Genomic DNA, 18108 nt, shown 5'->3' on the forward strand with positions numbered 1-18108 from the left:
GGCCCTAGATTGTTCCCCAGAGTTCCAGAGCTTAAACGGACAAGAGAGGGGGCAAGTTAAAACAGGACCATATTATGCTCCAGAATCGGAGGTTCCAGAGGCAGTACAATTTGATCATATTAGGGGCAGCTAGAACTTGAAATAGAAATACTTTAAATTACTTCTTCTCGTGAACAGCTTCAGGGGATGTTTATCAAGCTTGGTCTATAACATCACTGTAAGGTCCTCTCCCAATTTTGTTTAAATGGGAATGCTTGACCACTTGAACTTTTTTCTTCATTTTTTTTTATGATTGCCCTGACAACTACATATTGCATGAATGACCTATATTTGAAAGAATTTGGAAGAGGACCACACAAGGAAAAATTTCTTTGAGGTTTGATTGAAACTGACTATGGCTTCGGAGAAATAATATAAAGTACAAGTATTATAAATTGTGAACTGAAGGATAATGGATATTTAACAAAGGCTGGACTATAAGCACTCTAATGGGCTAAAAACAAAATTTCTATAGTGCAGAATGTAACCTTACCAACAAAGGCTGCCATTTGTGCAGCGTTTCTCCCAACAGAGTTTATAGTGTCTTTTTTGGCCCCATTTTGTAGCATCAATCTTGTCACCTCTGGATTTCCTGAAATATCAAACATAAACCTTCAATGTAACAGCATGTTACAATTCACTTATCGGTACAGTATGGATATGAAACGAATATAGTTGGGTAGAGAATAAGGGTGCATTTATACTTCCTTGCTATTGAGCTAGCTTTAATAGCGACGTGGTAGAGTGTCCGCCTTCGGTGCGAGAGGTCACTGGTTCGATTCCCGGACACCTTGGAATGTCCCACAGAGGTTCAAACTCCTGGAATTTGAGGACAAATTCTAAAATGGTGGGGGTGTATGTAGTAGGATAGAGTATAAGATTGCACTTATACTTCCTTGCTATTGAGCTAGCTTTCACAGCAATGTGGTATAGTGTCCGCCTTACGTGTGAGAGGGCCAGATTTCGATTCCTGGTCAGGGCTGACGTATTTTCAGTCTGTAACACAAACTGGATGTCTACAAACCTTTGAAAAAGTGCAAACAGCCCAGGACACGCCAACATTTCTTCTAACTTGTTAAAGGGCCAGTCCAAACATGCAGTCATAATTACAAGTACGCAGGATCGTAGGTAGAACCACTGACCTTCCGTAAGCCTGCTGGATGGCTTCTTACATATAATAGTAAATTAGCAAACTTTGAATGCACACTAGTTAAGGGTTAGTGTTTTGAATTAAGAGGTCTTTACCACAAGGCCCAGATCTTTAATAAAGACAGATCTCAAACTTTATGTCAATTTCATTTTCAAATTCAAGAGCCTCTTCTACGTAGCTCAAATGTATATCATTTAAGTACATTAGAAATGTACATTAATTTAAGATTTGATTACTAACTAAATGTAAAATTATATGTCTACATACTGAGCATCTATGTAGTTGTAAATTCTGCTAAATTTATTTATCACGTAACGTCATAATGCAAGCTTTTATTTTCCAATTTTTCTCATGTTTATTATCTACTATTATTTTCATCACGTACATATTGATGTTCAAAACATAAAATTTAATTTGACTTGCAGGCCCAATGAGGCTGGGTGTTGTTAAATGTACCTTTAAGTGTATGTATTTGTATACATGACACAATGTCACCATAATAAAACTCACTCACTCACTTACTTATACTGAGGGTTGAATGCAATACTATAATAACTCCTATTAAATAAAGAAGGACTTACGACAGTATTGCGCTCAACCCTCGATTATTACGTACCTGATAGAGCAGCAAACATGAGGGCAGAGTATCCATTCTCGTGATGGTTAGAGTTAACATTCGATCCAACACTTAGCAATAGCTCTGCTACGTCATATTTCCCTCTGAATGCCGCATGCTGCAATGGCGTCATCCCAGACTGAAAACACAAATGTGTAGTTAAATATAAACTCATGTTAACACATATTTTACCTACGGGATTTCTATATGGTGTAGATGTCTCTCATACAAGCTTCAAATGTCCATTAAAATTTTCTTTCGAAGAATGTCAGCCTTATTTAATGTTTGTTTAAAAGGAAACAAGATCTTTTAATCTTAGCCTGCTGGCAGCAAGTGATTCGGCCTTTGCGGCCAGTGTTGACCAAGATTAGCTTGCACTGTTCGCTATTCAGTCAGTAAAGTTTCAGTGAACACCCCTTTGAATAATAAATGGTATTGCCCAAATTGAATGATGGACCAGTCCATTTTAGAAATTTAGCAAGCTGAAGGTTAACTATTTGAAAATATTATCACATCCTTCTACACAATTCTAATACAAAAGCTTTGCTTTTCTCAGTTAAAAAGGGGCATAATTCTGTAAAATGAAGTCAAGGCTCCGTGAGGTCATTTCTTGAAGCCATAGACATGTACGGAGTTTTAAAACATTCAGTCCAGTGGTAATTAAAGAAGCTAACTCACATGCAATTTTCCCCAACCTTACTATGTTTCTAGGAGACATTTTTTGTTAAAATTTAAGCTTAAGTTATGGAACATGTTCTCTGAGATCATTCATTTTCACAAGTGAATTTTGTCCACCAAGACCAAACTGAGAAGCAGGATGAAGCATTTATCCTACACTTGTGTATGTATAGAACTAATAAAGTTATTGCTATTTAAACTAAAACTGTCTGTGAAACCTGTGTATCTTATTTTTGCCACCTATCAATGCATTTTCCAATCATATTGATATTACATTTGGTTTGTATTAAGACAGCCAGCCTTTACCAGACCCCCCAAAAATATTTCTAGACATGTCAAGCTCTCAAGACACTTGTCAAGGAACTCTATTGCAGGTAAATACCGGTATTATAATAACAATGTAGAAATTATTTTTGTCCAGCATACAGCATTTTTTTGCTTCTTCAGTTTTACACTTTGTTCCTGAACACATATCTTAACAATTATTCAAACCACTCTGTAGTTTTGACATTACAGTTTTTCACAGGTAGAAATATACTTGTGTACTTGTCTTTAACATATTTGCTTGCAGGTGCTAATTACAGCAGGTGCTTGGTCATAATGTGAATATAGAACATTATGTCACAAGGCAAAGATACTACCCACATTGGAAATCAATACAAATAAACATTCATGTGGTAAACATCTTAAATAAATGTAAATTAAGGTTGTCACTAAGGGAAAAGAATTCAAAAGAAAGTATTGGGGTGATATAAAGTATCTCATTAACTCCAGGAAGTTTGTTAATTCTACTTGATGAACTCAATATCAGTTTTTTTTGTGTTAGGTTTAGAGTTACATCCACACGATTTAGGTCTCAATACTAAATGCAAGTACTATTAACCCCTTAGCCTGCTAAATTTCTCAAATGGATTGGTCCATCATTCAATTTGGGCAATACTATTTATTATTCCAAGGGGTGTTCACTTAAAATTTACTGACTGAATAGCGAACATTGCAGACCATGATCAGCATGCACGGATGTGCAGGCTGATCTTGGTCTGCACTGGTCGCAAAGGCAGAATCACTTGTCGCTAGCAAGCTAAGGGTTTATATATACATTGTAATGTCAGTTTATTTTTTGATTTCTTATCAAAACATGTGATTTTATTCTACGCAAGAAACTGATCATATCTGCAAATGACATAAAGGGCTTACAAGATGGGGTCAGGGATCACTTGACTGGCCAGGGATTTGACCTTGATCCCTTTGGGTTGGTAATCTTGCGACAGCCAGTCACAGCCCAATCTATTTACCTTATTTCTTATAATTCTGTCAAAAATGGTACGTATAACTTTTCTTGTGTTGTACTCTAATGTACATGTATGTCAGCTAACCCTAACCCTAGAAACATTATATTTTTATACCTTAACTCATAATTATGGGTCCTTTTCAAAAATATTCATGTCAATAAATTTATACCAAAGGCCACTTTTACAAAATACAATTTTTACAACGTTTTGAGGAGATTTCTCTTTCACACAAAATCACTTGAAATACTAATCAAGTCCCATCAACCTGTTTCCACTGACCTGTGTGACCATAATAATCTCAATTTCATTAAATTTACTGCATTAAACTTTCCTCACCCAAACAACTACCCAAACAACCGAGTTGTTGCTATCTCGCCTCAATGTAACTTTTTACAAACTTACCAACCAACAATATCCTCTTGTAAACCTACCCTAAGATCCTAAACAGAAAATTGATGTTGTTTTCAAGACTTTAACACAAAGAGACATTGTACTTCCTTCTCCCTAAAAGAAACAATAACTGGACTTACCTCACCCCTACGGTAGTACCATCTCTCTTTTATACATCCTCATCCTCTGTATTATGGTCTAACCTCAACAACATTTGAGCCGTGCCATGAGAAAACCAACATAGTGGGTTTGCGACCAGCATGGATCCAGACCAGCCTGCGCATATGTGCAGTCTGATCAGGATCCATGCTGTTCGCTTTCAAAGCCTAATGGAATTAGAGAAACTAATAGCGAACAGCATGGATCCTGACCAGACTGCGCAGATGCGCAGGCTGGTCTGGATCCATGCTGGTCGCAAACCCACTATGTTGGTTTTCTCATGGCACGGCTCATTTCAGTTAAAGTTACCTCATCAGGACAGTTCACATTAAAACTACTTTTTCTCCAGTTTTACAAAACCTCACTGATATAATCCTCTATACCATTTTTCTATTAATACCTAAATTCTCTCCATTATTGTCTTATCTCAATGTTATTTTGAGTTAAACTTAAACTTACCTTATAAGACAGAACTAACCTTACAGAGACAGAACTCACATTACTGAGATTCAACTTACCTCACTGAGACAGCACTTACAAAAATAAGAGAGACTTTACCACATCAAAAGAGAACTTACCTCACTGAGACAGCACTTACAAAAATAAGAGAGACTTTACCACATCAAGAGAGAACTTACCTCACTGAGACAGCACATACAAAAATAAGAGAGACTTTACCACATCAAGAGAGAACTTACCTCATTGAGACAGCACTTACAAAAATAAGAGAGACTTTACCACATCAAGAGAGGACTTACCTCACTGAGACAGCACTTACAAATATAAGAGAGACTTTACTACAACAAGAGAGAACTTACCTCACTGAGACAGCACATACAAAAATAAGAGAGACTTTACCACATCAAAAGAGAACTTACCTCATTGAGACAGCACTTATAAAAATAAGAGAGACTTTACCACATCAAGAGAGAACTTACCTCACTGAGACAGCACTTACAAAAATAAGAGAGACTTTACCACAACAAGAGAGAACTTACCTCACTGAGACAGAACTTACAAAAATAAGAGAGACTTTACTACAACAAGAGAGAACTTACCTCACTGAGACAGAACTTACAAAAATAAGAGAGACTTTACCACATCAAAAGAGAACTTACCTCAATGAGACAGCACTTACAAAAATAAGAGAGACTTTACCACATCAAGAGAGAACTTACCTCACTGAGACAGCACTTACAAAAATAAGAGAGACTTCACCACATCAAGAGAGAACTTACCTCACTGAGACAGCACTTACAAAAATAAGAGAGACTTTACCACATCAAGAGAGAACTTACCTCACTGAGACAGCACTTACAAAAATAAGAGAGACTTTACCACATCAAGAGAGAACTTACCTCACTGAGACAGCACTTACAAAAATAAGAGAGACTTTACCACATCAAAAGAGAACTTACCTCACTGAGACAGCACTTACAAAAATAAGAGAGACTTTACCACATCAAGAGAGAACTTACCTCACTGAGACAGCACTTACAAAAATAAGAGAGACTTTACCACATCAAGAGAGAACTTACCTCACTGAGACAGCACTTACAAAAATAAGAGACTTTACCACATCAAGAGAGAACTTACCTCACTGAGACAGCACTTACAAAAATAAGAGAGACTTTACCACATCAAGAGAGAACTTACCTCACTGAGACAGCACTTATAAAAATAAGAGAGACTTTACCACATCAAGAGAGAACTTACCTCATTGAGACAGCACTTACAAAAATAAGAGAGACTTTACCACATCAAGAGAGAACTTACCTCAATGAGACAGCACTTACAAAAATAAGAGAGACTTTACCACATCAAGAGAGAACTTACCTCATTGAGACAGCACTTATAAAAATAAGAGAGACTTTACCACAACAAGAGAGAACTTACCTCACTGAGACAGCACTTACAAAAATAAGAGAGACTTTACCACAACAAAAGAGAACTTACCTCAATGAGACAGCACTTACAAAAATAAGAGAGACTTTACCACATCAAAAGAGAACTTACCCCAGGCCTAAATTAAAATTAAGTTTGTTTGACCTTTACCGACCCAGTATTTTTACAGTGGGTAGGTAGGTAGGTAAATAATTTTATTATATTTTAGTTTTTTTTAATGTTTGTTGTCTCAGTAATAATAAAAATTGAAGTCTATTTATTAATACCTATTGCTTGTAGATAATCTTGGAAGATGCTCTGTTAAATGTATGCTTGTAATAAACCCCTAGCCCTATTCATGCACACACAATATGGGCACAGACTTAATTTGAACATAAGGCAAAGTAGTATCTTTCATGTCTATACTTTTTCTTTATATATATATATCAAAAATGTTTTCACTACATCTGCGCTTAAAAGTACAAAACGATATAGTCGGGAAAATATTTGGCATCTAAACACACTACAGCTTATTTTCAACGAGTGTTTGATGCTTTATTCAATAGCTTTTTATGAGTTTTAGAAGGTTTTTACAACGGTTATGGCAGTATGCAAGCAAAAGTGATCATTTTTTAGCTTTAAGCTACTTGCACGTATTGGTCATGTTACTAAGAACAGAAACAAGATTGGGTTTCCCCGACATCAGACATTTATTATGCCACTGTCCTGGCAAAAGAAGTATAAGATTTTTATACCTCTGTTCTGGCATTACAAAATTAAAATATTAAAACTATCTAGCTTGTCATATTTCAAAACATTTACGTTCGTGTCAAATTCTTGAAATTCGGAAACTGAGATTTTCTCACTTCGAACAAATGCATTTCAAAACAATCTCTGATTAAAGACATTTTGAAATCAACAATTAAGTCAGTTCATAATATATTTTCACAGATAATCAAATTTCCACCACTCGCCTGTCAAATGCCGTAATACTGTCACTGTTATGAAAGCAGTATTATGTACAAGCAATTTTCAGATATAACACATAGTAGACAAATAATAATCTCATGTACATTACGTTTCCTTTGTAATCAATCATATTGTTTTCTTAAATTTCGTTTTCACAGCAGACATTTTTTTTCAGGGTATTTTAGTAATCACCACCACCTAGTTGCTCTCCATAATAACTGCATCGGTAGTAAAAATAATCACAGTCTAGCCCTTACCGTATTTTCCAAAAATGTTAGGACTAGTTATTTTCACTTTCTCAAGACTTATTTGCCGAAAAATGATTATTTTGTAAAGTGTCCCAAAATATGGACACAATTATCATAATCCACCCAATGTTGAAAGCGTAATAAAAAGCGTAAACGATTATCGGTAATTAATCTGTTGATAAACTTAGTCCTTGTCCTTGTTTTCATCATCAAGTAACACCCGCCTCAAAGAGCTAAAGAAGTGTGTAGGTATCACGGCATCTGAAGCGGAGATCAAAGCGTTACAGTTGCCCGAGATTGTCATGGAATTACGTCATGTTTTCGCGCCATATAACACATCACTGTTTGACTGTTGTACCGCCTCGGTTCTTTGAATTAATCAATAAAAAAGTTTCTTCTTTAATTTCTTAAAGCGAATTCAATAGCCTGTATAAACTTACAGTAAATGTGTCAAACGATAATTGTGGATATCCTACCTCTGTGAGCTATTTTGCCGCACTAACATAAATCTGTTTGCCAAAAGTCGTTTTACGCCATGTATTTAAATTGCTGACGCTTTTTCATTATTTAAGATTTTTTTATTGTTTTTTTTTTTGTACCTTCTGGTCAAAAGTCTGAACTTTATGCCCATAGAATTTATCATTTATTTACTCTTAGAAAGAAATAAGTAATTTTAAGACCGCACTGTTTGAAATTTTACAAAGAACTAAATTTAAATTTGACCGTTTTTATAGAATTTTGCCTACATTCCTGTCGATATCTTATTAAAATCGTTATAGAATTCAAACTATATTACTTCTTAAGCGGTGCTAAAAAAATATTGATGCGATAATAACAAAAAAATGAATGCACTACGCGCGTTTTTTTTTTTTTTGTGTATGTGTAAACAAAAGTAACGTCGAGTGATGGAAATTAGATATTACGATAGCTCGCACGTGCTCGTGGAATGGAAAAGTACCGGCATGACGTTTTGGTTTCTTTACGTTTAGCGGGTAAATTAGATACTAGATTTGTAAAATTATGTCCTTTCGTCAGATTGCCTTCCGGTTATAAGCGGTTTGATTGTCGTCTGCATCCTATGGCCTTAGGCAACGTTATCGGCATAGTTGACACGTTTTCGGAATACACGAGATGATAAACAGTCCGCTTTATCGATTTCTACTAGCCGACCGCGGGTTGCTTTCTCACTTGCCATAATTATGTACGCATTTGTTAAATAAGATAATCGCCAGTTGCAAGCACCAAAATAAGTTTTTCCCTTTGATAAGAAAATAAAAATATTTTTTTTCTCTGGAAGGCAATAAAATTATTTGAGTCGGGGCAATTTTTTCGGGTCGGTCGGTAAAGGTCAAACAAACTTAATTTTATTTTAAGCCCCAATGAGACAGCACTTACAAAAATAAGAGAGACTTTACCACATCAAAAGAGAACTTACCTCATTGAGACAGCACTTACAAAAATAAGAGAGACTTTACCACATCAAAAGAGAACTTACCTCAATTTCTTTTTAAGCTTGTCTGATTAAAAAATAAACTTGCATTATTGTATGGTCAAGCACTTACATAGATGAGGGATAGTACCCACAGGCGGTGCTCTCAATATTTTTTCAGTGTCCAATAAATAAATAAATAAATAAATGGTTTTGATACATGTAGAATGTTTAAATGGTAACTACAAATTAAAACTGGCTTTAGAGTTGTCATTTCACATACTACTATACTAGGTTACAAATACTGTATTACCTAAAATTATATTTTAATCGCAATTACTACTATAATTTGTTTCTATAATTATGTTATATCATTTTCAGAAATGGCTGGAATGAAGTTCCTGACACTGGTGATGGTTTTGGAAAAGCAAAGAGACATTCTGATGCCACCTTGTATGGAGCCTACGATACTCCAAAAATTTTCTATCAAATTATTTTGATATTTAATATATCTTTTAGTTTAATTTTCAAGTTTAAGCTAAGTAAATTTTTATTTTTCTTAACCACAGATGTAAAAGCTGCTGGCAGATGTGTTATTCCCCTTTGAATTTTATGCTTTTTGTGTTTTTGAAACCCAGACCTGTCTCAATATTTTATTAAAATAATTTTGTAATATTTCTTTTTTATGTTCTATCCACTTTTCCTCAGTGCCAAGCCTAATTCAGAAATGCCAAAGATTTTCAATCTTTTTCTAGGTTGCAATTCTTTGAAATTGTTTGGATTTTCATAACAAATCTCAATGGAATTCATAGGAATTCACTGGAAATTTGTGTCAATACCAGCAATGTTTTCCAATGGTTTTCCATCAAACCTTTCCAAACTTTTACAAAGAATGCTTAGAAATTCCTTGAACTTTACTGCAATGATTTCCAATGAATTTTCAAAGAATTCCATGCCGATTTTCAACTGCATGTTCCCCTGGTACTTCTCTACTCAAAAATTCAAAGAATTTCAACCTGGGAAATTTTCCAAGGTTTCCGTGGTTTTTTTAAACTGAGAACATTTTATATGCTTCTCAGTTTTTAGAACCTTGGATAATTTACAAGGATTTCCGTGGTTTTCGTTTATGGACCACGGAAAAAACCCACGGAGAACTGCAAGAGTTCCAGGCCTTTTTACCATGGAAAATATCCGAGGTTTTGTACCATGGAAAATATCCAAGGTTTTGTACCATGGATTTGGTCCGAATACTCCAAGGTTTCCGAGGTTTATTACCACGGAAAATATTCAAGGTTTAAAACCACGGAAGTTGTGCGAATACTCCAAGGTTTCGGAGGTTTCTATCCATGGAAAAAATCCAAGGTTTTTTGCTGCGGAAGATATCCACGGTTAAGTACCACGGAAGTTGTCCGAATACTCCAAGGTTTCCATGCATATGCATTTTACGAGGTTATTTCGCCAAGGTTTCCGAGGTTTTATTCCCTGATTTTTTTTCTTTGGTCAAAATCTTTCAAAATAAAAGAGTCCGAATACTCCATGGTTTTTTTCCAAGCTGTTTTTCCAGGCTTTCCATGGAAAAAGTACAGACGGGTCACTGAGACAGAACTTACAAAAATAAGAGAGACTTTACCACATCAAGAGAGAACTTACCTCACTGAGACAGCACATACAAAAATAAGAGAGACTTTACCACATCAAGAGAGGACTTACCTCACTGAGACAGCACTTACAAAAATAAGAGAGACTTTACCACATCAAGAGAGAACTTACCTCACTGAGACAGAACTTACAAAAATAAGAGAGACTTTACCACATCAAGAGAGAACTTACCTCATTGAGACAGCACTTACAAAAATAAGAGAGACTTTACCACATCAAGAGAGGACTTACCTCATTGAGACAGCACTTACAAATATAAGAGAGACTTCACCACATCAAGAGAGAACTTACCTCACTGAGACAGCACTTACAAAAATAAGAGAGACTTCACCACATCAAGAGAGAACTTACCTCACTGAGACAGCACTTACAAAAATAAGAGAGACTTTACCACATCAAGAGAGGACTTACCTCATTGAGACAGCACTTACAAATATAAGAGAGACTTTACCACATCAAGAGAGAACTTACCTCACTGAGACAGCACTTACAAAAATAAGAGAGACTTTACCACATCAAGAGAGAACTTACCTCACTGAGACAGAACTTACAAAAATAAGAGAGACTTTACCACATCAAGAGAGAACTTACCTCATTGAGACAGCACTTACAAAAATAAGAGAGACTTTACCACATCAAGAGAGGACTTACCTCACTGAGACAGCACTTACAAAATTATTTTGACAGACCTTACATCTTTAAGACGGAACTCACCTCATCAAGACAGTCAAACTTAACATCTTTCTCCTGCAACAAGATTTTGACCTCCTGTATAGCACCTGAAATATTGTAATTAAAGGTTATTACAAACCACTGAGTTAAAGGGACATACCAAACTTTTATTCTTTTTTTTTTTTAACAGAAACATACCTTAGAAAAGAAACTAAAAAAAAATGCATTTACAAATTATAAAAAGAGTAATCATTGATCACAACTACATTCATAAATATTCAACTGAAAAAAAAATCCAAATTAATCAGTAATTTAATTGATAACTTTTTCACTCCTGACAAGTTATTGTTTGTTTTGTTTTTGTTGGGTTTTAAGTCACAGTAAAACAATTTTCGGTGATATGGTGACTTTCCAGCTTTTGATTGTACGGACCCAGGTGCCCTTCCATCATTATTTCATTACAGGTGGACACCTGGGTAGAATCACCTACCTCCCTTAAGCCAGCTGGATTTTTTCACATGAAGAATTCCAAGGCCCTGAGTAAGGCTCAACCCCCATCAGTGAGCGGCAAGTGATTCAAAGTCAGTGACCTTTAGCACTTGGCCACAGAGACCCAGGCTCAAGTTATTGAGTGCAAACCGTTTATCTTTTCTTAGATTTATATGCAACCCCATGCAAACTACGTTCACACAAAGTTTCATTGCCATACGTAATTTCTGACACAGTCATGGTACTGAGTAGAAATCATTTTTCTATTTTTGCAACAGTGACCTTGACATTGACCATTGTGACCTTATATGCAATCCCAAACTCTGTCTCTATGCAAGCTACCTATATACTCCTAACTAGTTAATGAGCAGAAACTAAAGGTTGATGCCGCCTGCTAGCTACCTACACACCAAGTTTCATTGCCATATGCCAAGATGCTCTTAAATAAAGTTATTGAGCAGATACTGTGTTTTCTATTTTTTGTAATTGTAACCTTGACCCTAATGACTCCATATGTAATCCCAAACATTGTCTCCAACTTTTTGCAAGTTTCTTTGCCATATATCAATCCTGTCTCAGTTATCGAGTGGAAACTGTTTTTCTATTTTCAAAAATGGTAACCTTCACTTGACTAAAATGACCTCATGCAATCCAAAATTCCATCTCTAAGCAAGCTACCTATAAACCAAAATCATGCAAAATGCCCTGCAACCTGCAACTCTGTACTAAACCAGTTCAGTTCAGTGATTTTTTAAACAAAATTGTAAATCGGTCTGGTACCCGAAAAATCGTGAAAATTAGCGTTGTTTCCTAAAAATTGTGATTTTTCCAACCTTGATTGTGACTTTTTTTAACACTTTGTGAATCAAAATGTTATTCAATGTGGTGTATGAAATACTGTGGAACAAAACCATTTAAACACTTCGTACCCAATTCGTACCTAAACGCATATAGATGAATTAACGTTCAAGGGTCAATAATATTGGGTGACAAACAACAAATCTTGATCAATGAGACGCTTTTCCTTGCAAAAGTAGATAAAAAACTTGTTTAAAGTTTTCCAATGCTTTTTTTATAACAATTTTCTACTAATTTTGGGTCCAGTGGACCCAACTGAAAATTGTGAAAGACCGTTTGCAATACTGAATGGGTCCGATATTCTGTACCACTTATATTATACTTAGACTGTGGCATTAACATAAATGAACTCTTACAATTAGGGTGTCATTAACTGACGACTGTCGGTATTACCTGACATTGTGCGGTATTACCCGACATTGTGCTATAACATACCGCCAGCATAGGTTCCCTTCAGGGCGAAATTTCACGTTTTCACGTATGCCGTATCGATAGCTCGAAAGACGACTAAGTCATGTGATGGCCCACATCAACAACATGTATCGATAAAAGGAGGATGATTTTAAGTTTTTGTATTGGCAAATATAAGTGGTAAGGTTTTCTTTCTTCTTAAATAGATTATATATGTACAAAATACTGCAAGCATTACGGTTCTCGGAAATGCCGAAATCGACGTCCCTGTGACCTGTACGCATAATTGGTCCCGGTATACGAGTGTTTATTGCAGCTTGGGAGTCCCTGGATGCACGTTTCTGCAGTTGGACGCATGAAAATTAATTGATTACATAAACCTATGAATACACAAGGTTTGACGCGAATTAAAATATGTGGACGGAGTTACTCGCTTGTCACCGATAGCCAATCAGTGTTGCCCGTTTCCACTACACCGCGAGACAGGCGGCATATGTATGATCAACTCTATTACATGTGATTGTCGGCATGATTGCATAGGGGACAACCTATAATTGTAAACAACGGATTACGAAGTGTTTGAAGTAACTCCGATTGTTTTCTTACGTACCTATTACTAGGCAGAATTAAAGAACTTATTAGAAAAAGTGATAATTAGGCTTAATTATGAATGTCCGAGTAATTTTAAGATGCTGTTGATGCGGTCTTAACGTGATTATTTTTCTGCAAAATTGCTGATGTTATGTTGATCATAGACATACTGACACTGCATTCTTGTTGTATTTTAGACTAAATGTTTTAATGTTATGCTCTTAAAAGTATAAAAATAAAAGTAGTAATTATTTATATATTTTCTTTTTACTGTATGTTTATATATATGTTTCCATTCTGAAATAAAAAGGTAAAGAAAAATATATCACGGGTGATTTTGTCCAACTTGATAGTTTCACTGGGTGATTATGTCCACCTTGATAATTTCACAGGAGGATTTTGTAATGTCTGTCAGTCTACACTTAATTTCACAGTACAATAGAGGCCTTTGTTTTGACGAAACGTTAAAAGTCTGTCTGTCACTCTAGTTGGGACTAGTATTAATATTTTTCAGCTTTGGGAGTCCCAGGACTGCAACTTGAAATTGCTAGTGAGAACCCTGAGCATGCAGATAGAATCTCAAACAATGCAAGCAAATCACTGGGTTTCCTACGCAGAAACCTCCCGTTCAAACACCAAAATATTAAAGAAACCTCCTACAAGACTCTAGTTTGACCATAACTAGAGTATGCCTCTACGGTATGGTCACCACACACACACAGAACATACACAAGATAGAAATGGTGCAAAGAAGAGCAGCCAGGTGGGTAAAGGGTCAATATTCACATTATGATAATGTAACAAACATGTTAAATGATCTTAGTTGGCAGACACTCGAGGAAAGACGGACAGTTGCTAGACTTTTCATGTTCTACAAAATCGTTCATGGTTATGTAGTTATTCCAATCCCTCCGTATCTAGTACAGCCATCGAGACAAACCCGTCATATGCACAACCACTCCCTTAGGCAGATCCATACAAACATTAATGTTTTTAAGTTCTCCTTCTTTCCATACATCATTACCCTATGGAATCAACTGCCACCCCTGACCGTTAATCTGAGCCTGATCCTGAACATTTCAGACAGGCTGTTAACGCATCCCACTACTACTAAATGACCACACCCTGTTTTTATCCTGATTTTATTCTTGTTAATACTGGTTCGAGTTGTAAATTCGGCCACTTTTTGCGGTTTTTCATAAATATTTCTTTCTTTATACAACGGATTTGTACAAAATTTCTACCATACAGTCATGCTTTAATACAAGCAACATTGATTGTTGTCATTAACGGCTGTTTACAGTACGCTAAACAATAAAACAGTGCTTAAAATATCGGACAGGTTTGCCTCCACTTTTCACCTTCTAGAGGTTGTAAATATTCGGCCACTTTTTAAACATAAAGTTGGTTATATTTCCAACATTGTCTTGGAAATAAATCGATGCTACAGCCAAAATCGTTTTTTCCAATAAACTGCAATCAATTTTCAATAGCATACCTCGTGTGAAATATTTGCCAGCAGAGATTTAAAAAGCGCCTGTCATCCTTCTCACACCGACATGACGTAGTTTAATTTTTACGTCACTTTTTATTACACATTCTAGCATAAAACTGCTGTTATTGTTACTTTTTAGAGTGTTTTAACAGGACAGAAATCGTGTGTTAACAGAGAGATTCTAGCGCTCATGTGCTGTTATAACACCTTTTTACACATGCGCGTTCCATGACAAAGCGTAAACGTATTACGGCCCCAAAACGGATAATTCAAAAGGAAATGAAATCAACGTGAAAAAAACAACAACATAGACTTTACCGCACATTTCATGGAAATTTAATGACGTTCATTTACCTGGTTTTACGCGTTGTATGATAGCGCATGTTCTTTTCGTGTTAAAACATCTTCAGAATCCCTCGGGCCTCAGCATGATCAAGTGCATGCGATGACATCATGCGACCCGCGAGACAAAATATTTGCTGTTTAGAGTACACAACTTTAGGTAAAGACAACTTTTTTTCTACTCACTTTAACTTAAAGGCAGTGGCTATGATTACAGTACCGTAATCCTAGCCTCCGGTTCTAGGATTACGGAAGTTCTGTATTCCTAGACAACCCTATGAGGATAGGCTAGGATTACGGAAGTATTTTAAGGGGCATAAAGTATATGTTAGGACACGCATAAATGATGTTGTAAACTTATTCTTATTTCACTGAATTTTTCATGCTTGCCTTATTATTTCGTGTTTTCTATCCGCCGTTTTGGGTTAGTATAATCTTAATGGCGGCAGGCGGAAATATATATTAGAAATATGAGTGTCAAAGTTAGATTAAAAAAAAATTCTAAACATTGAATTTTATGATTTATAACCATATTGTATGTTATTAAAGACCATTTGTGTTGACTTGATGAAAAAAAATGCAGGTATATACGAAACATAGATAACATCTACATCTACATCTACATCTTTCACCCAACCGTCGATTTCCGACTATCACTGGGCGGCGCTGTCAGAGAAACAGTTGTTAAATTAGTTATATAATATTTCCGCGCACCGCCATTAAGATTATACTAACCCAAAACGGTCTTCTTCTTCCGGTTTACTGGCCATTTTCAACTTACTGAAGTTAATTGCCAGGTTAAATGCACTAAGAGAATAGGAAAGAGTAAGAAAGTGTGAAAGTCGATAGCACGAAATACTTGGTGAAATTAAGTGAAATGCATATCCTAACATAAATTTGATGCCTCTTAAATACTTCCGTAATCCTAGCCTATTCTCATAGGGTTGTCTAGGAATACGGAACTCCCGTAAGCGTAGCCACTGCCTAACTTAAATGTAGATTTAGAAATGTAACTTTCAGTTTCAAATCAGAAAGTCTAAGATGTAGATCTATATGTCAGACAGCTAAAAAGAAGAAAACAGAATATACCTCTGTTTATTGCATCTATCAGCTTCTTTTCGTTTTCTGATAATTCCGGAAAGGAATGCTTTTTCTTCTGTGACTCCATAACTAATAGAACTCCGTAGAACTCACGACAAGATGATCTTTAAGAGCAGATTCCACTATGATCACCGGTTATTAACCGAAACGTTCCATTATAAATGAAAAAGCCCTTTCCGCGGAAAAAGCATAATATAAGGCGGCCAGTGGCCCGGGTACGTTTTTTTTGGATAAAATAGATAGATGGATAGTGGATATTACATGAGTGTCTTTTTCATGTCACACTACACTAAATAGTATTCCCTATATATTCTATATAAAATTGACATTTTTAAAGAACTACCAAACGTAGCAAGACCCATTTCAGAGAAGAAATCCTTACCTCATTTTAAAGAGTTATGATAAAACTGATATAAAATGAAGAGAAAAGATGTCATGCATCTTCTAAGAGAGAATTCTCTTGTCACTTTTACTAACTGTAAAATCACATCAAAATCAATGTACATTTTCTGGGCCATTGGCACTCTCTTAACGAACCGTAGGACCATGCAATATCGCTATAACTCCACAGCCCGCGAACGTGAAGAAGAAAAAAAGAAGACATTAAAATCACACTGTTGTGACCTGGAAGTACTACTCATACTAAAATGAGTTTCACTTCACCAAATACAACCTCCCCTCCATTTAAACAGAAAACAGCTCTAATTTAGACCTCTGTGGCCATGTCAAGTGAAAAATTAGGTTTCAAAAACCGGTCCGCCTATACGCGACTAGACCAGATGGCTCCCACGCTGGTTCCTTTACTATAATTAGGCCTTCATATTGAATTTATATAATGAGATGAGTAAAATAATAAAATGCGAGGCTCTGTCGAGCATTTTATTAATTTTACTCAACAAGTTTAAAAATTCAATGTGCAAAGTCACAAATGTAATATTTTTTATATCACATGTTAGCTTTTCCTGCTGAAACATCAAAAATTCTAGTTTCTTAAACTGTTATAAACACGCCAATTTGACCAATTCTATTATACTTTATTACATGTTTGACGTCGCGGGAGTGTAATAAATGTTAGAGACCACCAATTGTTTCCAATAGACTTACATTATAACATTATGGCGTGCACGGCCTTCCATAAATCCAAACATGTATATATCTAATTACATGTTTTTCTACCAAACTATCGGACGAAAAACATATGAATAGTGATACGTTATTTAAAGTATTTTTCGTGTGAATGAAATGACTCCCTGTTTATATCGTTGGCATGCCGGGAGAAATTCGTTTGATAAAACTCTTTTTCAATAAATATAAAATATAGCAAATTTTGTCAAAATATATAATAAAATACTGTAAATGCAGCACAAAATCTCAATTTTGACAAAAATAATCACTTCTTGGTTGTTTTATTTCTTTCGCACTGGTATCAACACAAATTTGCGGAATTTTCAAATTTACTGTCCCTTGTTCCCTAATAATTAAATTACACGACTGTTAGATCGACATGGTATACTTAGTATAAGTTAGATAATACATACAAGTGTGTTACCGGCTGGAATCATCATGCGCGGGGAAATCTCAGGGAACTTAATTTGGGTAGCAGTCTCGTAGAGGCTCCCAAGCATTCAAGAGATTC

The 18108-nt window shown here is 35.7% G+C and overlaps 1 protein-coding gene across 1 annotated transcript in view; it reads right to left on the bottom strand.

Annotated features, from left to right (window-relative positions):
• The window catches only part of LOC123560936 (ankyrin repeat and MYND domain-containing protein 2-like), a 69783-nt gene extending 53188 nt beyond the window's left edge, over positions 1-16595 (bottom strand). Inside the window, exons 1-4 of the mRNA XM_053552263.1 lie at positions 16461-16595; positions 11228-11292; positions 1806-1944; positions 533-631 (exon numbers count right to left, since the gene is read on the bottom strand). Of these exons, the coding sequence (XP_053408238.1) occupies positions 533-631; positions 1806-1944; positions 11228-11292; positions 16461-16539 (382 nt within the window). The 5' untranslated portion in view covers positions 16540-16595. The remainder of the gene's footprint in view (positions 1-532; positions 632-1805; positions 1945-11227; positions 11293-16460) is intronic.
• Between the last annotated feature and the right edge of the window lie 1513 nt (positions 16596-18108).

Source organism: Mercenaria mercenaria, chromosome 10 (genome assembly GCF_021730395.1).
Source record: "Mercenaria mercenaria strain notata chromosome 10, MADL_Memer_1, whole genome shotgun sequence".
Lineage (NCBI taxonomy): Eukaryota > Metazoa > Mollusca > Bivalvia > Venerida > Veneridae > Mercenaria > Mercenaria mercenaria.